This window comes from Numenius arquata, chromosome 1, assembly GCF_964106895.1.
Source record: "Numenius arquata chromosome 1, bNumArq3.hap1.1, whole genome shotgun sequence".
NCBI lineage: Eukaryota > Metazoa > Chordata > Aves > Charadriiformes > Scolopacidae > Numenius > Numenius arquata.
In genome coordinates this window covers 56,217,724-56,242,610 of record NC_133576.1, presented here as the reverse complement: position 1 = coordinate 56,242,610, position 24,887 = coordinate 56,217,724, and the positions used below count along the sequence as shown (strand labels likewise).

The 24,887-nt window shown below is 42.8% G+C and overlaps 1 protein-coding gene across 6 annotated transcripts; it reads left to right on the top strand.

Annotated features, from left to right (window-relative positions):
* The first annotated feature begins 9,587 nt into the window (after positions 1 to 9,587).
* On the top strand, positions 9,588 to 24,761 carry PDHA1 (pyruvate dehydrogenase E1 subunit alpha 1). Of its 6 annotated transcripts, none has more exons than XM_074151697.1 (12): positions 9,689 to 9,739; positions 10,758 to 10,772; positions 13,672 to 13,740; positions 15,344 to 15,517; positions 16,730 to 16,856; positions 19,221 to 19,312; positions 19,712 to 19,804; positions 21,236 to 21,391; positions 21,643 to 21,714; positions 22,591 to 22,658; positions 23,485 to 23,593; positions 24,292 to 24,760. In XM_074151697.1, the coding sequence occupies exons 1-12, from the start codon at positions 9,689 to 9,691 to the stop codon at positions 24,454 to 24,456; spliced, it is 1,191 nt and encodes a 396-aa protein (XP_074007798.1). In that variant the 3' UTR covers positions 24,457 to 24,760. The 6 variants fall into 6 exon arrangements, with proteins under 6 accessions (XP_074007783.1, XP_074007791.1, XP_074007798.1 ...); XM_074151674.1 differs by lacking the exon at positions 10,758 to 10,772 and adding an exon at positions 11,402 to 11,416 and having other exon boundaries at positions 9,689 to 9,769; XM_074151682.1 differs by lacking the exon at positions 10,758 to 10,772 and having other exon boundaries at positions 9,588 to 9,778; positions 24,292 to 24,761.
* The last annotated feature ends 126 nt before the right edge of the window (positions 24,762 to 24,887 follow it).

Below are 24,887 nucleotides of genomic sequence, written 5' to 3'. Positions count from 1 at the left end.
TTGAGGAAAAAAAGTAGCCACCTGCAAAAGAATGGGAAATGTTCCAACAAACATAATTTAAAAGAAATTAGTGACTATTGAGGTTTCTAACGGGAAAGAAAATTGGCCGCCAGCTGCGTTACATAGCACCAACAAGAGAATACTGGAGTCTGGCTGGTGAAGGATCTGGGAGAACACTGACTGTTGTATGAAATAGGAGGCAGATGCCTGCAGAAAAAGTAGAACAAAGGGGCGCGGTACTGTATAGTAAAAAGATCCAAGGCATAATTGCATAAAGTTTATGGGACTCTAAAGCAGTTGAAGTCACTCAGACAAAAAATAAATAAATTCTGTTTTATTTGGCAGACTCTGTAAAATTAACAAACACTTAAAAATAGTTTGTATTCGAACATGAACTCTTCTTCATGTTTACTCATTGTTTTAAGAACGGATGAAGTTAATTGTGCCTTCCAAACTCTGAACATAGAACATTCACACAATCTTAAAATCTTTTGATGATTTGCCTGTACTATGTCAAAGTATTACAGGCTTGTATGTTTGACTGCAAATATACACATATTGATGTATTTGAAAGCCAATACACAACAGGTTTGACTGGAAACATACAGAAATCAATAGGAAGCTTCTCATTGATTTTGATTGAGTCTGGAGAAAACCCATAATGTGAAAACCAGTATGATAAACCTTGTTCTTATCAAGATGGTAGGTAACCCTTCACAGGTAACCCTTCCTAGCCTCCACCAGCTGCTTTCTGAAGAGGGATTCCCCTCTTCCTTCCTCTCCTGTGGCTTTACAGTCAATTACTCTTAAGCAAGTATTTTTGCAAGCTAGTTTACATTTGCAGCCCGCTTTGGCCCTTTAGGCAACGACTCCTAGGGTTTGTAGGCAAGGGGAGACACACAACTGGAATAAAAAGCCATCTTTGTGCAGGGTCAACTAGAACCATGGGCAAAGCCAGGATTTGCCTGGGACAGCAGACTGCCAGAGGCAACAAAATGGTCACAGCCCTACTGCTTGTTTTGCCTGTGCCAGGGCCCTGGAAAGCCATGCTGGTTGCTGCTGCTGGCAGAGAAGTCCATGGGGTAACAGTGCTGTTCAGGCAGGTCATGGTATTGGTGCTCTCCGTCTCCACCCAGGCCTCGGGAGCTGCAAACCCAGCTCTGTACAGCTCCCCTTACAGTTTTCTAGCTCTCTTCACTCCTTTCTGCCCCTGGGCCAGGACAGAGCTCCAAATTTTGCTTGGCAAATTCAGCCTCACCAAAACTGCTGAGAAGCCTTGGGCTACCACTCTCTGTGATCAGTTGCTCAGGACTTGCCTGACTGACAGTAATGCAAGGAAAAATCTAGTATCCAGATGTAAACCAATAATGCAGTCAAAATATTCTGAGTTTTTAGGCCAAAATTGTATGGAAGATCCCATATCACATTACTGAGAAACCTGTGTAGTCATTGTCTTGTAATGTTCAAGACCAGGTGACACTGAATTCACCTCTACCAAAGCTGTACTTAATTTTAAAACCTAGGAACAAAGTAATAATACGAGGTTCATTCTACTCATGCAAGAAGTCACATGCAGATTTCCAGAAGAGAGTCAGCGGTTGGTGAAAGTTAGCCAAGTTCCCTTAATAAATTCTTGCATTTAAGTGCTTTTCAACTATCCTCAAGAAAAAAAAAGGCCTGAATGGAAAATTGTCAGACTTGAGGGACTAGTCTTCACCTCTCTGAAAAACAGAAATCTATTTTCTTACTTAATTCACTCCCCACTCCCCATTCTATTTGTATGCATTTAGAGCAGTCTTAATTGCATAATCAAAGATAATTTTGAATGCCCTTAATCATGGCAGAAGAAAAGAATTTCTGAAAGTGTGAGATTAGAGAGATGAATTCTATTCCTGAGTCTTCCACAAAGGGGCAAGAGTGTGTTTTGGTATCAAAGCTCAGGAAGCCAAATTAAAGAACATCCTTAATTCTGTTTTCTGTTTGATCTGCTTTCATTAGCTTAGCGTTCTCTCTTATAATTATTTGCAGGTTTTCTGCACATGGATCCAGCTGCACACATGCTAAAGCAAGTGGCATCGTGTCATCACAAAACTAGGGTAAGCAAGGGAGGAATCAGAATCCACTAAGGGTTGTCAGAGACAGCATGGCTTAGTGCAAAATAGGTTCAGATGATACGAGTCTGGTATCGAATGATCATGACACGTACCTCAGGGTGGGGTTTTTTTTGGTGATATATGACTCTTACTGTATACCATGGGACTAGCTTGGATTTTGCAGAGTTTCAAAAAAAAAGCTTTGCAATGAGGACAGTTATGTTTCTTTGGTGTGGGAAGAGGGGTGGGAGGAGAGGGAGGGTTGTATAAATTGGAGTCCACTCAAATTTATGAGCTTCAGTAAAAGCAGATAAACGTCAAAATTATTGAAGGACAAATCTAAACTAGGCTTCCCCTGAAAGAGCTGGGGAACTGGGGGCAACAGCAACAGGTTGGGCACTAAAACACCCCTTTCTTGTGCTCGGAGAAAGGAAATCAACACCACAGATACAATTGGGGAAGCAATACCAAGCAGTCCCACCCTTCCTAATGTAACCAGTTTATTTTCAGTGTGTTCCCTTAATATTGTCCTAACATTACTTTCTCAAGTAACTAAGCAACCTCCGCTTCTAACCTCCAGTGCCCTGCTGCTAACGGGGTTTGAGTCACTGCTGGGACTCTCGCTAGTTTTGGGTTGGCTACCAGCGCAGAGGAGCTTCCATTCCTGGGCTGCACCGCCGCCTGACGGCACGCCTGCTGCACTGCGCTCCTCTTCACCCCCACCAGGACTCCCGAAAGCCCACATTCAAATAATAGTTATCCATCATTCTACCGGTAACAGCATTCTCACAAAAATCTTTCTTTGTGCCTGCACTATTCAGTTTTGTTATTAGAGTCATAGAATCATAGAATGGTCAGAGTTGGAAGGGACCTCAAAGATCATTATGCTCCAACCCCCTGCCATGGGCAGGGACACCTCCCACTAGAGCAGGTTGCTCAAAGCCCCATCCAGCCTGGCCTTGAACACTTCCAGGGATGGGGCATCCACAACTTCCCTGGGCAACCTGTTCCAGTGCCTCACCACCCTCACAGTAAAGAATTTCTTTCTAGTATCTAATCTAAATCTCCTCTCTTCCAATTTAAAAGTATTACCGCTCGTCATATCGCAACACTTCCTGACAAAGAGTCCCTAGCAGGGATAAAGAAATAAACTACCGTTTAGTCCTGGGGAGACATAAAACCGAGAGGGACTGTGAGCACTCTGGAGCAGAGGATTAGAATTCAAGAGTTACTTGCAAAATTGGAAGAGCCACTTGAAAGACAGGAAGTAAATCAGTGGTTTCTACCTGAAAGAGAGCAGAACCCAGGAAAAAGAAAGGCAGGCAAGGAGCAGTGAGGCTGGCAACAATCCTACAGACAACAATTTGGAATCATAGTGGGTCACAAGTGGGTGTCATTCAAAAATATTATGCCACTGGGGAAAAAGGCAGGTGTTACACAGAGCTATATCGATAGAAATGTTATCTGTAAGGTGCTGTGAAATAGAACACAGCAGAATAAGGATGCCTGTGTAAAAAGCATAAAGTCCAAACAGTAGGATTTTTAAAAAGCTTTCTATGTACGCAGAGGTCTTACAAAATGTTTGTTTAGAGCATTTGCTTGAGCCTTGCAGACAAAAAGTCTTAGACCGTGACTTGGCATAAAACCATGCCTTTTTATATACCTGAAAGACATCCGTAATCTCAAAATGCAGGACTGAACTGAATGCCAGACATAACATTTTGAGTTTCAGATCTATGAGATCCAGCGACAGCAGAAAAGATGTCTGTTTTTCTTTTCTTCCCTGTTTTCAAACAGATCAATGTTAACATCCGAATAACTCTACAGTAGTTGGGCTTACCCACCAGAGTAAAATAACATCTCTTTTCCCCTAGGAGTTTACTATGTAAATGAACACAGCCTTTCCTACAGCAGTGCTTCTCTGTATGTTGTAACACTAATTACTCCTGGGACTTAAAACGTAACATAATGGGAAGTACAGAGAGGAGCACAATAAAAGGATAAATAATTCAAACATGAAAAATGACATTATAACTTCACTGGCATCTTGCTCCTTCAGTGTTTTCCAAATAATAGTGCAGGAAAGCAATCACAATGGCAAACAGAAATGATACTTTTTTTCTGTCATTGCTAGAAGCAAAACATCTGGAAGATCCTAGAAAACTACTTCTCTTCCAAACTCCTATGAGTCCAAAGGAAACAAATCATCTGAAGGATTTTGACAGTGTAATTAATTGTTCTAGTTCCCCATCAATGTCGATTGCATGTGCCTCGGTATTAAAAATGAGTTGGGAGCAGTGCAGCTATCTAAAGCAGGAACTACTAGAAAATGTAGGAGAGAATGGCAATCCTGTTGGGGGTAAAACAGCAAAATAGAGAGAGGCTTTTTTGTGAGAGATGTAGAGGAGCAATGTGGAGCTGAGAAAAGAAAGAGAGGAAGAAAAGTTTGGGCAAGAAAGTCAAATGAGATATGGGAGGACAGGAAGGAAAATGGGAGGAGAGAAAACAAAAACTCAAAAGAAGGAATACTTAGAGAAAAAGGATTGTTCCTGCTGAGCAGTTTCAACAGGAGAGTGCAATGCATTTATAACTGGAGGATGCATCTGGAGTGAAGCTGGCAATTCAGGTTTTAAAGATGGAAAAGGAACTAAGGCTACATCTGTTCTGTTTGATAACTTAATTCATTGGTTCAGACCCAGGACCTGTGGGACATCTGTGAACACATTCTGTACTCTCCTTTGGAGCTAACTGACTGCTTCCTTCTAGGAAGAAACCAGGCACAGTCCTGGAAACTGCTGCCTGTGACCAGCATGGATAAGACTGTGCCACCATCCTTCCCAGTCAGCCCCCAAAACGGAGGCAGCTCACCATGCCACCATGCAGATTCCCACGCCACTGGGCATGCAGCACCGGCCCACTGGCCCATTCAAACGCTACTCAGAGGGGCTGCTACACGGCCTCAGTTTACTTCAAGCATTTTGAACTAAATAAATACAAAGAATAGTCACTATGATTTAAGGGGCCACCATACAGTGCCACACACCTTGCAAGGGCTCCATGGTGTGGATGTCCCCAGTAGAGGAAATGAGGCTGAAGTAGTGTGACTGCAAGCTGCCCTGTGGCAGCCGTCCTGGCAGCCACAGGTCAGTCCCCCACATTGCTGCCTTTTGCCAATTAGATCTATGGTGGCACAGGGAGAAGAAAAATCAGGCAGCAAGTTTCTGACTCTTGAAATGAGGTGAGCATTTCTTTCATCTGGATGGAGACAGATGGAAACCTGGAGCAAGTCCCAAACACTGGATGCTCCCCTCCATCTTTAACCCAATGGCAGACATTTGTAACAGCAGCTGCAATCCGAAAAATTATAACATTTCAGGATCACACCCAGAACAATAGAAAACAATGAGTTTTGGCTGACTGACACGCAACACACCCTTGATGTGGTAATACTAAAGTCACACATGGCAAGGTGCTCCATTATGAAATATTACATAATCATCTTTCAATAAATTATTTTCTAGTGTCATCCTCTGCTTATGATTTTGTTATGTTTTCCTTTTCATTGTTTACCTCATTCATGAATTAGCTTTCTGCTTGTTTTTAATGGAGAAAACATATGAATATTATTGAAATACTATGAAAAGTAAAAAAGTTGCAGAGGTTGTTGTGGTTTAACCCCAGCCAGCAGCTAGAACCATGCAGTTGCTCACTCACTGACTTGCCCCAGTTGCGATGGGGGAGAGAATCAGAAGAGTAAGAGTGAGGAAAAAACTTGTGGGTTGAGATAAAGACAGTTTAATAGGTAAAGCAAAAGCTGTGCACACAAGCAAAGCAAAACAAGGAATTCATTCACTTCTTCCCATTGGCAGGGAGCTGTTCAGCCATCTCCAGGAAAGCAGGGCTCCATCACGTGTAATGGTCACTTGGGAAGACAAATACCATGACTCTGAACGTCTCTCCCTTCCTTCTTCTTCCCCCAGCTTTATATGCTGAGCATGACGTCATATGGTATGGAATAGCCCTTTGGTCAGTTGAGCTCCAGTGTCCCGGATGTGTCCCCTCCAAGCTTCTTGTGCACCCCCAGCTTCCTTGATGGTGGGGTGGTGTGAGGAACAGAAAAGGCCTTGACTGCTTAGCAACAACCAAAACCATTAATGTGCTTATCACACTATTGCCTTCCCAAATCCAAAATGTGGCACTATACTAGCTGCTAGTAAAAAAGGTGACCCCATCCCAGCTGAAACCATGATCAATGTAGATCAATGCTTTTCTATAATTCCAGGGAGGACAAAAATGGATCCTTTCCCATGAAAAATAACTATTTCCTATGACTATTAGAAGTGTTAATAAAATATCAGTCTATAAATATGTAATTATAAAATTTCTCTGTTTTTTTCTTTAATGTGGAGAAGGAACGGGTAGATGACACTGAACTTGAAATAAGCTTGACTGCATTCTCTTGTAATAATAATGTAATTTTTTTCTTTGAGCAGGACCATGTCCACAGCTAACAATTGTTCATGGAGCTCTTGAAACCTTTACTTCACAGTGTTCCTTACTGAAGAAGCAGCAGGTGAGTTTACCACAAGGTTTTATGTCTCGTGTACAAGATACTAGTATCTTCCATTCTCTTTAGCTAAAGCAGATGAACATTATCTATAGAATGCTAAAACTACAGAACAAAGTGGTGAATCCTTGTTCTGCTGTGTATTGCAGGAAATTCTGACAGCCTCACCATCCTCACTAGTGCAAGCTACCTACGCTGGGTATAGCCAGTTTTCCAAATGAGAGGTGTTGAAAAAATACGGATTAATGAGAAAAAAAAGCTGGGTACGAAGAAGGTGGTAGGAGGGGTGAAAACGTTACACAGAGTTTGTGCAATGGAGAAGACAGGTCAAGGGACAGCCTGTTCAAAATCACAAAGAGGGAAGAAACAGAACTGGGAGCTGCAGGGAGAGGAAGCATAGAATTTTGCTCTCAATAGAGAGAAGATAATATATGGGGAAGCTGAACAAGGCCCAGGGACAAGAGAGGGCATGAGCAGCAGGAAGATTCAGCCATAGGCACAAAGTGCCATGCTCAGAGGCTCGCCTTCTCCTTGTTGGTCATTGTCCCCCCTGCACAGGAAAGCACCCGGGAAAGAAGACTTGCTGTTGGGGATTTCGGTCCCTTTGGGGTCTTTATATAGGTGGGTTTTTCTGCAAAGCCAACTATTGCACATCTCTCCCAAAATGCAGCATCTCCTGTGAGGGGTATCAGGAAGCTATTGTCACCAGCCAGCCAGAGCAGGGTCACCATGAGGAAAGCCTCAAAGCCTCAGCTTCCCCCTAGCCATCTCCTGACTATCCGCAGCAGATTAGTGTCACGGGCGGCTAAAGAAATCCTGCCGTCTGCAGACAGCAGGCATCATTCCATCCCAGGTGCCATTTGGCCTTGCTATAAACCTGAGTAGGCCAGGAGGACACTAGAAGCATTTGTGCTTCATGAGTTGCACCAACATAACTGGTGTGTGCATGGACATCACCAGTGCGCATGAATCCATCAGTAATCTCCCTGTGCAGCACTGATTGATAAAAGTGCAGGTTGCAAACTTCCATCCAGAGATGGATACACAGTTTAGAAGTGGCCTGTGACCTCTCGGGCTGGTGCAGCACCTTGGCAGCCTGAGAGGTGAGGCAGACCTTTGGGATAATGCTTTCTCTAGCTGCAGAGCCACTCCCTGCTGGCAGAACAACATCTCCAGCAAGTCTGTGCTTGCTCTCCAAGCAGAGAAATTCTACAGACTAAAGATACTCTAGGAAAATGCCCTCTGGAGCAACTTACCAACCTTTCTACATTGCTTACAGCTGCTGTTATTGCTGTTGCTGCTTCATGAATGATGTCTAAAGCTGCTCAGTAGCGCAGAGCTGACTTGCAAGATTCAAACTTCCTACAAGTTGCATGCCAAAAATGACTCCACTACTCCCTGTGTAGACTTGCCTTTCCAGGTGTGTTAGCAAGAACTGCTTTGTCCCTAGTGACAACCAAAAACAGCACGGGTGGATTTCATGATAGCAAAAGTGACATTATTTCAGATTTTTTAAGGCTTTAATTCCTTAGATGAGAAAAATGGTATCTTTATATTGCTTCTTTTATACATCTCAGCCTGTGCCAAGGCACAGCGTACCTCAAAGTACCTGCACAGCAGCAGCACAAGGGTAGGATGCTGAGCACGGCCAATGCTCTGCGCTGCCACCTGAACTTGAAGATAGTTTGGTAATTTTCTGTCTTCCAGCAAGCTGATACCGAGCCTGGGTTTGCTTTCTAATCAACATCTAACCAAGTACTTAAAGAGTTAGGCTTCTTCATAACATCTCTCTGCAGAGATGGCTGCCTATCTTCCTCAACTCCTCCTACTTTGTGTTACGGGGAAGGTGAAGATGAAAACACATTGGTGTCCTGTGTAGTAGAACATATGGGCAGCCAAGGAAGGAGGTGAACAGTGCAGCAGGGATCCAGATGAAGCTGTGTTTTGGAAACAGGCACCCAGTTTCTATCTGTCTGAGGGTATAGTTTGAGGAACACATTTTCAGTGCCAATTACACCTTAAACACTTACCACTTGTGCTGCAAACGTGCTGAGCTCTGTGCAACCCTCAGGACTCAGCAGACACAAACATCTGTGATGCCAACAGGTGAACATCATGTACTTTCTGTTGTTTGGGATGGGGTTGGGTTGGTTTTTTTGGGGGGGTGGGGGGGGTGCGTATGTGTGCGCTACCTTTCAGCTGAATTAGTTCAGTGTTCAGCTCTGGGGTGATCATGGAATCACGTATGTCAGCGCCGCTCAGGGAAGCAGAGGAGGACGGGAGCCAAGGGCCAGGCATGGAGCCAGGATGGTGCGGCGAGTGGTTAACCTGGTTTGGGCACTCCAGTGCAACCCGGCGCCTAACCTCAGCCTGGGCCTGGAAGCGGGTGGGGAGAAAAGGGGAGGCTGGCCGGAGGGAGATCCGCAGATGCCGTGCGGGGAGGGGACTCCTCAACATTTAGTTAAATCTTAACTTTGCCGCACATTTCCCTAGGGGTGGGACGCCTGTGAAGTGAAAAGATAGTGGGTTTAACACGTTAGTTACTTTATGCCTATAAAAATCAGCGGCCAGGGAGCACTCTTCACGGGGCCCAGCTCAGGGGTAGCCGAAATACTCAGGTCCGTGCCACTGCCCCAGCCTGCGCGGGACGGGGAAGGTGACACGGCTGGGGGAGAGGTGGCCTGCCCGAAACCCTGCTTTTAGCATCGGGGTGGCCGAGGCCACCTTCAACGCGGGCACGCCCCCTAAACTCCAAGGTTTTGAACAAATTCCCCTCACGCCGCCGTCCCCGCCGAGCCCCGCGCATGCGCAGCGCGGGGGAGGCACGCAGGGAAAGTCACCGCTCGGCCCGCCGCTCGGCAGCCAGTGCTGGAGGGCGTGGCGAGCGCCGTCACTTCGGGGAGCGTGTCGGTTGGCCGGCCGGCGGGTGGGCGGGCTGAGAGGCTGGCGGTGGCAGCCGGGGCGGCGGCGGCTGAAGGAGACTCGAGGACGGGGGCCCGCGCTTGGCAGTGCCGCCCCTCCCCGCTCCATGCGCAAGATGCTGCTGGCCGCGCTCTCCCGGGTGCTGCAGGGTCCGGCCGCCGCCACCGCCGTGGCGGCCGGGAGGACGGTGAGTGCGGTCGTTACCTGCCCGGCCGGGACCAACGGCCTCAGCGGGCGCAGAGGGGCCGCGGGGGGCTACTGCGCCCCCCTCTGTGAGGGGGACGGGGGGGGGGGAGAGGGGAGGGGGGAACGGGGCGAGGCGCGCGGCGGCGGGGGGGGAGGGGGTGAGGGGGAGCGCTGCCTGCGCGGCGCGGGGCGGGGCCGCCTCAGCAGTCACTCGCCCGGCGCGTGGGCTGGCGCGGGGTTGTTGTGTGGAAGCGGCCCGGGGGTAACGGCCGGCGGCCCGGCTGTCCCCCGCGCCGCCGAAGGAGCGGGCAGGGCGGGTGCTGCTGCCCGCGCGTGAGACCCCCGCGGGGACGCTTTTTTTATTTTGTACGCGACGTTGCAATGGGGGACGGAGGCGCCACCGGCAGCCCCCGGCGCTGTCACGGGGGGGACCCGGCCTTCGTTCCGGCTGCAGCACGGGCGGCTGTGGCTGCCCCGCCCGGAGAGCCCCTCCGTCGATTCTGTGCGCGGTCATCTTTTTTTGCCGTATTTGTTTTTAGTACTTAAAAAATACTCTGATTCGTTCCTGAACGCCTTGTCTGGGCCCTTTGTTTTATTTTATGTATATATATTTTGACTGTCAGCACAGGTCAGATCCTAAACAGGGGGTAAACATGCTCTCCTCGTTCCATTCTAAATTCAGCCATCTGACCTTTTTTTTTGAGCTGCTTCACCTTTCTTTGCTCACACAACAATCTCTTTTGATCTCTTCCTGAATTTTCTTTCAAATGTTGTTGTTTTTCTGGCATGAGTGTTTCATTTGTTGTGTTTTATCTCTTTCGGGTGAAAAGTCTTCAAAACTTTTACCTCTTCATTCTCCTTACTCCATTTATAACGACTGTGGCCATGAGGAAGAATTAACCTTGCTGAAGAAAATTATTGGCGATATCAAGTCAGCGTTAAAGGGTACTTTTTGGTAGTTGGAAGTCAGCTGCCCTTTTGCCATTGAGAGCAAATCTGTTACTGTACCTCTGTTCTGAAGTAGCTCACTTACCTAAGCATTCACTTCTTGTGGAAAAAGCAGGGGGGTGACTGGATTCGTGAGAATGACACGAGAGAGGAAATTTACCAGAAGGTCTTCCTATATGTGTTGGGACTGTTTACCTAAAAGTATTTCCTAATTTTCAAGTAAACATCTATATTAAAATTTTCAAATATGGGTGCCTAAAATTAGGCCCTTATTACAAGTACTTGGCCCGCTCCTGATATACTGCATTTTCCTGGAATTCCAAGCTAGATCTGCTTTGGATATCTTAATACAAATTGTTGGATCCTAGTGATTGCCAAAGATGTAAATATTTGTCTTGAATTGTTCCTATGCATTTATAACGAAGGTATAAATAGAAGCAGTCTTAATCCATAAAGGTATATTATACCTACTTTGAGCACATTGCAAAGCGTAAAGATTGATTTCCATGATGCACAGTTTACCTGTAAGGGAACTACCTCTTATAGTGTTCTGGCTGGCTAATAATTTGCTGACTTCTCTTTCCCTAATTATTACAGTTACTTACTCTTCTCTTTTTCTCTTTTTTTTTTTCTTTTTTTTTTTCTTTTTTCTTTTTTCCCCCCCTTCCAAATGCTGATAACCTAGGGAGCTGTTAGTGAGGTAAGGCCTGAATCAGCTTTGTCAAGGTTTGTTGTGTACCAGCCATGTATTATAGAACTTTTGATTTTATGCCATATTCAGGGCCAGGGGGTTGGTCCAGATGGCCTACAGAGGTCCCTTCCAGCCTCAGCCATTCTGTGATTCTGCGAATCCCAAACTCTTGACTCATTTCCAGCTCTAGAAGTAAAATAGCTTTTCTTCACCGATAATAGTGATGCATTGCAGTAAACAGTGTGGAAACTTGGTTTAAATTAAAAACTCTAAATATTTAATCTGATAACGGGGCAGGGGAAGGCAGGGGATTGTGACTGCTAAATCAAATATGCAATAGAGTATGTAACGAAGATGGATTGAGAAACTTCTCCTGGCTTTTTTCCAAGCTTTATACCTACCAATCAGACTTTTTTTTGAAACAGTGACCTGGGCATTCTCAAAATTTTGAAATAATAAACCTTCAGCTAAATGTCTGTCAATTCCATGGTTGAATGAGCTACTCAAATTTTTGTGTAACTTAATCAGCAATACAATTTTGCCACTAAAGATGTAGTGTGTTCCTTATGCTATGGCCACAGCACATGCATGGGCAGATGAACATCCTATCTGATGCTGCAGTGAAACTTAATATTAAGTTATCTAAAAATACCAGATGTTCATTAATCAATAGCCTGTGTTCATTCTTTAAGACAGAACAGTAATGTATTTTTAAACTTCCTTCTTATCTCTCCCCTACCATGCCACCCTCTCTGTTCTGTGTTTCATGTATCTTCAGGTATGTCACCTTTTATTTTTCCGTACCATTTTAAAGTAGTGGCTGTGCTGTTACCCACTGAAATGATTGTTATTGCCTTGTCCCCCCTCAGCTTCTCTTCCTAATGAAGAGTGAGAGTAGTTTATATTCCAGAAATCTGCTGGGGTTTTTTGTTTTGTTTTGTGCGGGTTTCTTTTCAAATAAATTTTTTGCTCTATCAAGGCAAAATTACAGTCAGTGCAGAGAGTCATCAAAATCTGCATTGGCTGACTATTCATATAGGCAATCTGGCATGTGAAGGGAAAAATAATTATGTGGTTTTGATGCTTTTCACAGTCTTTTGAAACTTTTATTTTAGATAATCAATGGTATTACAAATTTAAACTTCTGTTCTCTTTTTCTAATCTTAATTTTAAATACTGGGTTTTAAAGGACTTCTGGCACATACATACAAAATAAAAGTTCTCTAGTACTGTAGGGATATAGAATTGTAGAATAGTTTGGGTTGGAAGGGACATTAAAGGTCATCTAGTCCAACCCCCCTGACCATTTTTGTGGCCCTCCTCTGGACCCGCTCCAACAGGTCCTTGTCTTTTCTGTGCTGAGGGCTCCAGAGCTGGAGGCAGTACTCCAGGTGAGGTCTCACCAGAGCAGAGCAGAGGGGCAGAATCACCTCCCTCAACCTCCTGCTCACACTTCTTTTGATGCAGCCCAGGATACAGTTGGCCTTCTGGTCTGTGAGCACACGTTGTTGGCTCATGTCCAGCTTTTCATCCACCAGTACCCCAAATCCTTCTCAGGGCTGCTGTCAATCCCTTCATCCCCCAGCCTGTATTGATACTGGGGCTTGCCCTGACCCAGGTGCAGGACCCTGCACATGGCCTTGTAGAGCCTTATGCAGTTCACACGGGCCCGCTTCCTGAGCCTGTTCAGGTCCCTTTGGATGGCATCCTGTCCCTCAGGCATGTCAACCGCACCACTCAGCTTGGTGTCGTCCTCAAAGTTGCTGAGGGTGCACTCAATCCCACTGTCTGTGTCATTGATGAAGATATTAAACAGTACTGATCCCAAAATGGACCCCTGAGGGACACCACTTGTCACTGATCTCCATCTGGACATTGAAGCGTTGACCACTACTACCCTCTGGATGCGACCAATCAACCAATTCCGTATCCACTGAACAGTCCACCCATCAAATCCAGATCTCTGCAATTTAGAGAGAAGGATGTTGGGGGGGACGGGACCTTGTCAAAGGCAAGGTAGTCCAGGTAGATGATACCTGTAGCTCTTCCCTTGTCAACTGATCTAGTCACTCCATCACAGAAGGCCACTAGGTTGGTAAGGAGTGACTTGCCCTTGGTGAAACTGAGCCACTGGTGAGTTTAATTCAGGAATTATTTCAGTTTGGGAGTACTGTTAGAATTTATTTGAGAATTCACCTACTTTTGCTTGATAATTATATTAAAATATTGCTCGTGTTTTGGATTTGTCCTTTCTTTTTTTTAAGGCATCTCGAGTGATGGTAGCATCGCGTAACTATGCAGACTTTGCAAATGAAGCCACGTTTGAAATTAAGGTAAAGAAGCGGAACACTTAATACTAGCATTCTGTATAAGCGATTTTTGTAGATCTTGACATGACAGACTTGCCCCCTTACCTTTTTAATTATAAAGATACTGTTTGAATTCCCAGAACCAAACCCCTCACTATCTGGCCTGATTTCTAAATGTAGCTGGAAGTGCTGTCCTTGGCAGTATGTAGTAATATTACTTGTTTCTTCAGAACGTGAAGTTATCATTCTTTGCAGCTGTGATGCTGCAATGCAACTGTGAGAATGGTGTCACAAAGGAGCTAAAGAACCTTTTCCATTCTGAGGGAAGAGTATTAATGTTTCCTTAATGCTTTTTAAAAAAATAGGTAGTGTTTGCTGCCTACCCTTCTTTCCATCTCCTTTTTGTTTATGGAGTCACGGGTGCTGTATCCCAGAGGTGCAGCTGGTTGAGGTCCATATGGATTTTGGAGGAAAAAATATGGCATCTTTTTTTTATGGTGCTGCTCATAAAACGTACTTTATATTCTGTCAGCTTTCCGCTGTGGCTAGGTCTCAGGAAAAAGCAATGCCTCCCCTGGTGGCAGCTTTTGTGTTGGCTTTTCATTCAGGAATTGATAAAAGAAAATCTGAAAGAAATTATTTAGATTTCTTTCTACCCCGCTCCCTGTTTTTCTGTGCCTGTGAAGTATTAAAATTATTTCACAGCTGGAAGGGAGGGAAAATATGTTTATATGAAAAGCCTTTTCAGAGTAGGTACCAGGTTTAATGTTTGCTCCTGTGTTGATTACAAGACTCCTAAGTTTCTATTGTTATGTGAACTCTGAAGCAGAGCTGTCCTGAGAGTAGTATAACTATGTATTATATGCAATTTATCCAAGTATCAGTGGATTTCCTCCGGAGAGGCTTTTGCTTTAATATAAACTGTCTTTAACCTGCATAGCAGTATTTTGGCCACTTAATCTGCTCTGACAGAGTAATTTGTTTGGTCTGTTCCACTGAACTTGACTGATTTTATTTTTTTAAATTATTGGAGTTCTATTTTTAATTTTATCTGTTTATTTTGTATGGGTACCTAAAGTCAGCCCTCCCTCAGTAGTAGAGTCCATGGTTTGGGGAGGAAGTTGTACTGGACACATGGTGGTTTGATGGGCAAGGTGGCTGGTGCAGCGGTAGTTTATTACTGCTTGTTGGAAGTGGTGGAAGGAGAGGTGAGGTCCAGTCTTTGACCAGATCTTACAAACTGGTTCACAAAGGAAACTCTCTTTCTTGTCTCTTCACTAAGATTCTGTAGCTCTTGCCAAGTATTTGACCTGCAACAACTACGGAAATGTGCTTTTCCCATATTTTGTGAGGACTGTAGTTCATCTACTGCTAGTAGGAATGACAAGGCTTCATTTCATGAGTGGAAATCTGTTTTTATTAAAAGTAAAGCTTTTATTTCCCTGAATTTGGAAATAGCGCACAAACTTTACATTTACTTTGACCTACGAATTTAGGTTCTGCTGGCTCTCTTTTTTTAAAACATATTAAAATCTGAATTTGAAAATGGCATATCATAAAAAAATAACTGATATTCATAAATAGGATGAATTAAATTCAAGAAATGATTACTTGTTCAACTGTGCAGAAATGTGACCTCCATCGCCTGGAAGATGGCCCTAGTACCACAGCAGTGATGACTCGAGAGGAGGGGCTTCATTACTACAAAACAATGCAGATGATACGACGCATGGAGCTGAAGTCTGACCAGCTGTACAAGCAGAAGATTATTCGTGGCTTCTGCCACTTATATGATGGCCAGGTAAGAATTTTTTTTCCAAGAGAGTATTGGCTTATTTTACTTAATGTAGGGATTTGAATAGAGTGGAGAGTAAATCCAGAACTGAGTACCTGTGTACAATGTCTGAAGTTGTAGCTGGTTCCATGATTTAGTACATTATTTCTTTAAAAACAATGTCTTAGCATGCAAGGTTATCCCTGAGATCTTGGGACAGCAATAAGAAGAGAGAGAAGACAAGGTGCAGCTGGAGATCAGCTGGATGTGAGGAATGAGCAACTACAGCGTATTAAATTCAACATATTTGGAGGCCCACATCCTCCTCAAGCTTCATTGATGGCTTTTGTTCCAGTGTCTCATGGATCATAGATATCGAGGTGCTGGAGTGGGTACAGAGGAGGGCAATGAAGCTGGTGAAGGGCCTGGAGCATAAATCGTACGAAGAACGATTGAGGGAGCTGGGACTGTTTAGTTTGAGGAAGAGGAGACTGAGGGGTGACCTCATCACTCTCTACAACTACTTGAAAGGACATTGTAGAGAGGCTGGTGCTGGTCTCTTCTCACAAGCAAATAGCAATAGAACAAGAGGGAATGGCTTGAAGTTGCAACAGGGTAGGTTTAGACTAGACATTAGGAAGAAATTCTTCACTATAAGAGTGATCAGACACTGGAACAGGCTGCCCAGGGAGGTGGTTGAGTCACCATCCCTGAATGCGTTTAAGAGTTGTTTAGATGTGGTGTTGGGGGATATGGTGTAGGGAAGAACTTTGTAGAGTAGGGTAGGTGGTTGGACTTGATGATCCCAAGGGTCTTTTCCAACCTGAATGATTCTATGATTTTATGATCATGTGCCCACTAAAAAGCAACAGTGACAAGGAACTTTGTGAACTTAGAGAAGCTTTGCTGTCTGTTCTCCTCTGCTGTTTTTGAATTGCGGTTGTTTAGATGCTTTGTTCGGGAGATGGGTGTAGAAAAAGTGCGCAGAACTTTGCAGCTTCTGGTTCCCCTCCCATCTGCTTTTGTTAGTCACAGTCAGCTTGGAATTTAGTGCCCAAGGCTGTTGTAGCTCTAGGCCTGCCGCCCCTTGGGATTTAAGGCACTCTCCTGTACCTGCGCGCTTCCAGTTTTCTGCTGCTATTTGATGTATGGGGGATCGTAGTTAGCCCTTGCCACACTGCTGACTGTGGAAGTTGTATGCTTTTCTTCATTGCTAAGCTTACTTTTCCTTTCTAACAGGAGGCTTGCTGTGTAGGGCTTGAAGCTGCCATAAATCCCACAGACCACGTGATAACGGCTTACAGAGCTCACGGCTTTACCTATGCACGAGGAGTGCCTGTTAGAGAAATTCTTGCTGAACTTACAGGTTTGTGCTAAGTAAAACGAGGATATGTGTGCTGCTGTACTTGCGTATTTTTTATTCAATTCAAACTTACGTTGATGCACAAAGTATACTGAGGCTTCAGAAGCAATTTAGTGACGTAGCAGAATAAAAACATTTTATAATTTTATGATGCAACCACTCTTTACTATAAAACGTAAGACATAAGGAATATTTAAGTGCTGGTACTTCTAAAGCCCAAATTCAGAAAATTTTTCTTGGTACCACATGCTGTATTTTATTGTGCTGCAGCAGCTTGTTTAAATGGAACTTGCTGGTGGTAGGCATTTGTCCTCAATAAGACAGAGCATTATGCTTCCTAGGAGACAGCCATGGATTTTCAGATGTATGCTGCTGAAGTCTTAGGAAGACTGGTAAACACTGCCTGTAATGATAAATGGAATGGTTTGGGAAAATTTGATTGAAACAAGGTTAAATGATAGTCTAAACAAAATCTAGATGTAAGGTTTTGTGGAAAGGAGAGGTCATAGGGTGGAGCAGGGAAGAGAAGAGAGGATCAGCCTGCTGAGCTGTTAAAGATCTGTGATGGGATGCCAGGAGTGAAAAGCGAACAAGGAGTTTGAAAGCTTTTATGAATCATTGATATAATAAAGACTTGATCTGAGAATTTGCACACTTGAAACATTAATAAAGGAGAGCACATTTTGGAGGTAGAGGTATGGTTTTGTATATTAAGAATGTGTGTGTGTGTGTGTGTGTGTGTGTGTGTGTGTGTGTTAAGAATGCATATGAATAGTGTGGTGGATGATCGATTCGCCAAGTGTATTCTCTTATGAGAATACTCATTAAGAGAGAAAGTAAATAGGAGATTGTCATGGTGGAAATCTGCTACAGGCCCTGAAACTACAAATACCGGTGATGATGTGGGTTGGTTTTTTATTTCTTTTCATGACACACATCATCTTCTATAGCATTATGTTTGGGTTTAGTGGGGTTCTTTTAACTGGGAAAGAGCAGCTGCAGTACAGAGACTGGTGTTCCAAGAAATGATGCTTGGGGCAGGTGCTGCTAGAGCTGATACTTGCAAACCGAAAGACAGCCTGAATTACAGTGACCAAGAATGAGAGAATTAAAAAGTCTTTGAAGGAACAGGAAGAAGAGTTACCCAAAATAGGACTAGTAGATAAGATCCTACAGGAAACAAACTATAGAAAAGGACCTTTCAGGAGAATTGATGATTCCTTGAGAAATGGTTTTGTGGATGTCAGTGCGGATTGTTCTAAGAAAAGTAGAACGTATAGCAAAATGTGGCATTGGTCAATCAGGAGTTTGTAGCTAAAATACAAGAAAGGGTTGTACCAAAAGTGGAGGGAGATTACTGAAGTTTAATTACATTTAAGAAAAATAGTTTTCTGATTAGACAATCCTTTTTTTTTTTTTTTTTTTTGGCTCTAGCTGGCAGAATCCATAAAAGCTCACATGAGCTTTCAATTCATAAGAAAGGTAAAAGAAAGACCAATAATAAAAATGATCCACTATCAAGTCAGAAAGAGAAGTACAAACTCCAGAAAGAGATCCAGCGTCCAACTTCTAAAATAAACACCAAGGCTAAGGCAAAAAAAAAACCCAACCAAACAAGCTGTGCTTATTAGAAATAAAACGGAAGCCTCTGTAGCTAGTAACAAGAGAGATTAGAATAAGAAATGAAGTGGGCTGATGAGAAATTCTGTATTCTTAGATCAGCTCATTTAAATAGGGTTTGTTGTAATGCTTCATGGACCACCAGTTTTCTTCCAAATGCAGCTTGAATAATGCTGGCCGAGGTGACTTTTTGTTGTTTATCCTGGGGCAGGGTGGGGAGTTGCTGGTTGTTTGGGGTTTAGGGGTTTTTTTTAAATGGCCTGTCTGTAATTTTTACTTCTGGTTATTGTCACAGGGAAGACAAGTGGATTATTGCAACTAATTTGGAAAAGTGTTCATATCTTTCTTGCAGAAGCCAGAAGTAGTAAGGACTGTATATACTTCTTAGAGATTACATATATGAGAAATACAGACCATGTTGGCTATTAAAAAAACCAAACAAACCCATATTTATCAGAAAGTGCTTTTGTATAGTAGGACACTGAAACTTCTTGGTTGGTTTTAAAACTTCTTCTTAATCTCATTCTGCATTTCCTGAATTATGCTTTCATATTCATTCTCTTCTTTTTCCCCTTCTCTTATTTGTTTTATGATAACTTTAAACTCATTGGGGAGAGGCCATTGTGTCTTAACTCCACATAGATCTAATGACAACACCACAGTCTTAGTGTTCCTACTTTTAGGAATTGAATTAGATGTTCCCATTTGCATAGTAAAAAAATAACTGGCTTGTTATTCATGTTTCAGGTCGAAAAGGAGGATGTGTGAAGGGAAAAGGAGGATCAATGCATATGTATACCAAAAACTTCTATGGTGGCAATGGTATTGTTGGTGCTCAGGTATATATATATATATGTATATATATATATGTACAACTTCTACTTTAAAGCACAAGTTGAATTTGGCTCATGTCCTGTGTTGAAGTTTCCTCTTGTTTTTGTGGTGTGAGCTCATACGCAGATACCTTTGCTCTGTGGCTATTAAATCTATTACATCTTTATTCTGGTTTGCTCACGGTTTTGTGGACTATAGCGAAAATGAATCAAATTGAGAATAAAAATATTTATATTTGGGTTGTAATACAGATTGGAACCAATGTAAGTGGGTTGGTAACAACTTGTTTGTTGAGCAGATCTCTAACAGCGTAAATGTCTCGTTACTGTTCCCAAGCTGTCGTCTGTCTCCCACTCCTCTAAACGTTGTTCTAAAACTTTGGTTTGTCCCATACTCTACGATAGGTACCTCTTGGAGCTGGGATTGCACTGGCCTGTAAATACTTTGGTAAAAACGAAGTCTGTCTGACGTTATATGGGGATGGTGCAGCCAATCAGGTAAATGAGCTTTGTCTGATGTGGCTGCGTGAGGAAGAGTGTGACTGTGGGTAAACTTCCCTTCTGTGACCTGTGAGCTCTGCCTTTCCACAGGGTGGTGGGAGAGCACCTTTCACCCTGTCAGTGTAGTGCCTGCAACCCTGGCAAGGTCTGACTTGGATCTTCTGCTGAGATTGTTGTGTTGAGCTTTCTGCTGCAAGGATGCTTTTTTAAAGGAGTCCACTGATAGTGAAAAAGCAATCCTGGAGAGAGCAAGTCGGTGTACACCCTCTGTTCTTATACCCACTGCAGTTCTTCTTAGGGCTTTTGTTGTGATGTGCTGTTCGCTGAGACCAACTTCACATCGGTGGCTGGGTATCTTGCAAATTTGGACACGGGCACATCATATTTGTATTGTCTTACACATTCGAGTCGGGGTGTATTTCAGGTAATGTATAGTCTTCAGAGGGATTTTTCAGGTGAACCATGAAGTTAATTGCTTAGATGCTCTTAACCTATCAGGAATATAATGTGTGCTTGGATTTTTTTTTAATCATGTTTTGGATCTCGCTCTGTCCTTCCCCACTCCCACTCTGAACTCTGCCCTTGTTGCTGGAGTGGAGGGGAAACTTCTCAGCTCCTTCCCTCCTGGAGAGCTCTAGATACTAAGGGAGTGAGTGGGGCTAATGATTAATTATTTGAACACTGCACAAGTCATGGGAGGAGGGCTTTCCAAGTTACTCATGTTATCGCCTTTCTAGTTGCACATGGGTCATCTAAGTGCGACACCCTGAGGTCTGTGTGCTGTTAGGAGAGCTCTGAACGCTGGCAGTGAAGATGACAGCGCTGCTGAATAGGGAGAAACATGTAACTTACATGTCTGAAGACAGAGGAAAGGCCAGAGCATCTTGCAGAGCCACTTAGTATTGACACTCCAGCTAGTCTCTTCACATTATTAGCAGAGACATTAAGCCAGATAAGAAAGTGATGGTTTAGAATGTACTGCTGTTGTAATTACTACTTTCAAAACACAGGTGATCTCAGCTCTTGGTTTTTCCCTGTCTTTGATTTGGAGTAGCAAGTCACTGTGGTTGAACTTTTCTTTTACTTTGCTGTAGCAGCATCCTGCCAGATTAATCAATTGCGAAGGTTTTTTTATGACTGTAGCTGAAATATTTCAGTTAAAATTGAAGATTTTGTGCTTACCCTACCACAGATACTGAAATCGGTTTAAAAATTAAGTTCTGTAAACTATTAGTTGAGATTAAAGTTACCGTATATAGTGTAACTTCTCATTTATTCCTGCTGTGCTGCAGCAAGTGGCTGGTTTCACATCACTTTCAGTATTAAAATTTCTCCTAGCAAGACCTCTTCAACCGAATGATTTTCTGTAGAGCCTAATTCTTGAAGGCTGAGCTCCCTGCCTAGATGTAACTCAACTTTTTCTTTCAGGGCCAGATATTTGAAACATACAATATGGCTGCCTTATGGAAATTGCCTTGTATTTTTATCTGTGAGAACAATCGCTATGGAATGGGAACTTCAGTTGAGAGAGCTGCAGCCAGCACTGACTACTACAAAAGAGGAGACTTCATTCCAGGGCTCAGGGTGAGGACAACTCCAGCTTTTCTTGACGAGGGGCTAAGGGGATGGGAGTAGGGGAGATGTGCGTGCACACACCTGCACAATACAATACATACATATGTATGTATCGCTTTTATTTACAAATATATTTATAAATATTTTTTTAATATAGGAAAATTTGAAAGTGAATTCCTGTTGCACTTGTGGAAGTACTGAAATTGGAAGTTTGGGTGTTGGTGTTTTTTTGCCTCAACTTATAGTTTCTGTTTTATCAGGTGGATGGCATGGATGTTCTCTGTGTTCGAGAAGCAGCAAAGTTTGCAACTGAGTACTGTAGAGCTGGAAAAGTAAGTCTGTAATCGTCATTCCTTTTCCATAGGTGAAATTCATAGCCAGATTACTGCTGCATAAAAGTTCCTCATTGAGCCTGTTTTCTGCAGTCAGTGTTGAAACCGTATTTGACGTTTATCTCCTTTTTTCTCCCTAGTATTGAACCTTTAAGTAATTGAGTGGTTCTTTAATTCTGTTAGAATTTATTAACGTGCAATTGGTATTAACCAAGCATTTAAAAAATATATATATATATCCTGATAGTCTGGCATCCTTCTCCCTATTTCTACTGCAGTTAAATTCTATTGTGAAAGGTGTTCTGACTGTCAGGCAGTTGTGTTCTTTGTGAAGAGATTAATTAGGGGAAGCATCAAAGAAAGTAGTAATCATTCTATATTTACAACAAATGGAAAGTGAAGTAAAAGTTTTGTGAGTCACCGTTAGTGTCTGTCACCCTAGTACAATACGCTGGTTCTGAAGATTTTTAATACTTGGTGAAATAATGTTTACCCTGGGGACGTACAACAGGAAAAGGTTCATACAGAAGAATAAAGTTTTGAGAATTACAATCTTACAGTGAAATAACAGACAATTTTAAATAGTCTGAGCAATGGTGGAATGATATTGGAAGGGAAGAAATTGTTTAATGCTGCTCAGTAAGAGCAATAAGAACATGAGAGTAAGCGCTGACAGTATCAACATATGCTTTCATTTGAAAAGAGTTATGTTTCCTTTTACTAGTTGTGATAATGTTATCTAAATTAAACTGAGAAAAAACATTGATTTAAAATCATTCATCACTGGTGCAGTTCATCAAATACAGGAAATACTTGCTGCTAGAACACCACACTGGTCACTCAAGGTGGTAACACGCTGTATTTTTATTTTTTAAGGGTCCTATTCTGATGGAGTTACAGACGTACCGTTACCATGGCCACAGTATGAGTGACCCAGGAATAAGGTACTGTGACATTCTTTCTTGGCATTCACTCAACACAAATTCTTGAATTCAATGTTTAAAACCATTATGAAGTGTATATAAAGGTTGTGATGACATTGCCATGAGCAGTTTGATCCCTCATCTCATTGCTCATTTGATAATCCACGGCCACGTAACATACTTGTTTAACTTGCAGTATGAAGAGATTTAGTTTTAGAACGAGCACAAAGCCAGTTAAACTTCTGGACTTTGTATTAATGAATTGTGCTTTCAGCGTGGCTGTATGTTGTGTTCTAACTAAGCTTTGACTGTGCTTTTCCAGGGTTTTTAGAGTATTTAAAATTCTGGAAGTTAAAATCACAGGAACACTTTGGGCTGTCCAGTCAAGTGAAACCCTTCTTAAAAATATAAATATACAGTTGCCAAAATGATGTGGGCGTTGGCACCAGCTGACAAATCTGAAGTGGAGGTGTATCCCAGCACTTTGTTGGGAGCTTGTAGGGAATTAGCAGCACACAGCAAGTCATCCAGCTCCCACCGAGGGGAGATGGGAAGGAGGAAATATGGCCCCTTGTAGTAACTGTCTCAGGCTGGGATTGCTCCCGTTTCCCTGTCTAGGTTATACTCAAGTCCGGAGCTACTTCAGCTCTATTGCTGCTTACAGCTTTAAGAAGTGTTCTAGGTGTAGCTGTGCCACCCTTTGAGCGATGAATGTTGCTGAACTTTCATTGCATTCCTGGCAGTTCTTTGGGCACACCTTTTTCTAAAAGTGAGCTGTGTCTGGAACCTCACCTCTGTTTAAGGTTAGCACTTCAGAAGTTCATGTCTTTGCTTGTCTTGCTCCTAGCTATCGTACCAGAGAAGAAATTCAAGAAGTGAGGAGCAAAAGCGATCCCATTACTCTGCTGAAGGACAGAATGGTCAACAATAACCTTGCTAGCATCGAAGAATTAAAGGTATGGCTTTTAGGTGCTATTTAAGGAAGCTCTTGAGCATTCACACAGTAATGATCTCTGAAAAGCACACACAAGTGCATTGCTTGTTCTTTGAAGTTCTTTCAAGTTTGTTTTAAAATCACTTTTATTGGTAGATTTTGTTGCAGACTGACTAATGAAGTTGCACTCTGCTGGAAAGGCGTTTTGGTTTTGGGTTCTGAATGTAACTCAGCAGTGCAAGGCTGTGTCTATGGGTGTCAGTGCCAGAGGAACAAGACCCCACTGAGCCTCTACATTTTCAATTCTGATTCTGCACAAGACTGTTTAAAAAAATCGACTCTGACACTCTCAAAGTTGATGAAAACATTTACAACATTTGCTTAGAGGGTTCCTGGGTTCTTCACTAGGACTTTTCACTATTGATAATGATTTCCCTTTCAGAGACTTATCCCCTTCCTAGGTAGCTGAGAAAGCCTGGCAAATTTTGATTTGTACATGTTAGTATATGACAAGAGCTGTACTTGAAACAGTGTTACCTGTACTATCCAAAGGGGACAAATGCTGCACTTCAATAGGCAGGGAGTTTTCATGGGCTTTTAATTTACGTTTATAGACAGTGTTAGCACTAATTCTGACCAATACTCAATCATTGCATTTAAATTCAAAATTATGCTGCTTTTTCTGAGCTGTCTAATAATAAGCATCCGTTTTTGGCTTAGGAAATTGACGTGGCGGTAAGGAAGGAGATTGAGGAAGCCGCTCAGTTTGCCACCACTGACCCAGAGCCACCACTGGAAGAACTAGGTAACCACATCTACTTCAATGAGCCACCCTTTGAGGTGCGTGGCCCAAACCAGTGGATAAGGTACAAGTCTGTCAGCTAAAGGCTTTTTTTTGTTGGCATAACTTATTCATAAGAATAAGTGAATGCATTTACAGGAACTATAATGACTCAGAAACAAACCTTAAGCTTATTTAAAAGCTCTTTCAAAAGAGGAAACGTGTAGGGAAATCCATCTCGATATGGATTTTCTTAAACACGCTGAATGTTGTTTCAGAAGGAGCTAAGTTACGAGCAGTCGTTTATTTAAATTGCTATATATTTGCTTTACTGACTTTTCTTTGGATTGCTGTATGTTATGTACAGTGTAAAAAAAAAAAATAAAATATTAAACTTTAACAACATTTATCTGGTGGTCTGTTTGCTTTGTTTCTTGATGAACAACCTTCCCAAAAAAACAACCACCAAAAGGCCATTTAGATGCTACATTTTTGCTGCAGAAAAGTTTCTAAATGAAAACACGACACCAGGCTT

Coding starts and splice junctions, on each gene's coding strand:
- PDHA1 (XM_074151674.1), top strand. CDS start 9,689: ATGCGCAAGATGCTGCTGGCCGCGCTCTCCCGGGTGCTGCAGGGTCCG. Junction 15,518..16,729: donor GCCACTTATATGATGGCCAG/GTAAGAATTTTT, acceptor CCTTTCTAACAG/GAGGCTTGCTGTGTAGGGCT. Junction 19,805..21,235: donor GGGATGGTGCAGCCAATCAG/GTAAATGAGCTT, acceptor TTTTTCTTTCAG/GGCCAGATATTTGAAACATA.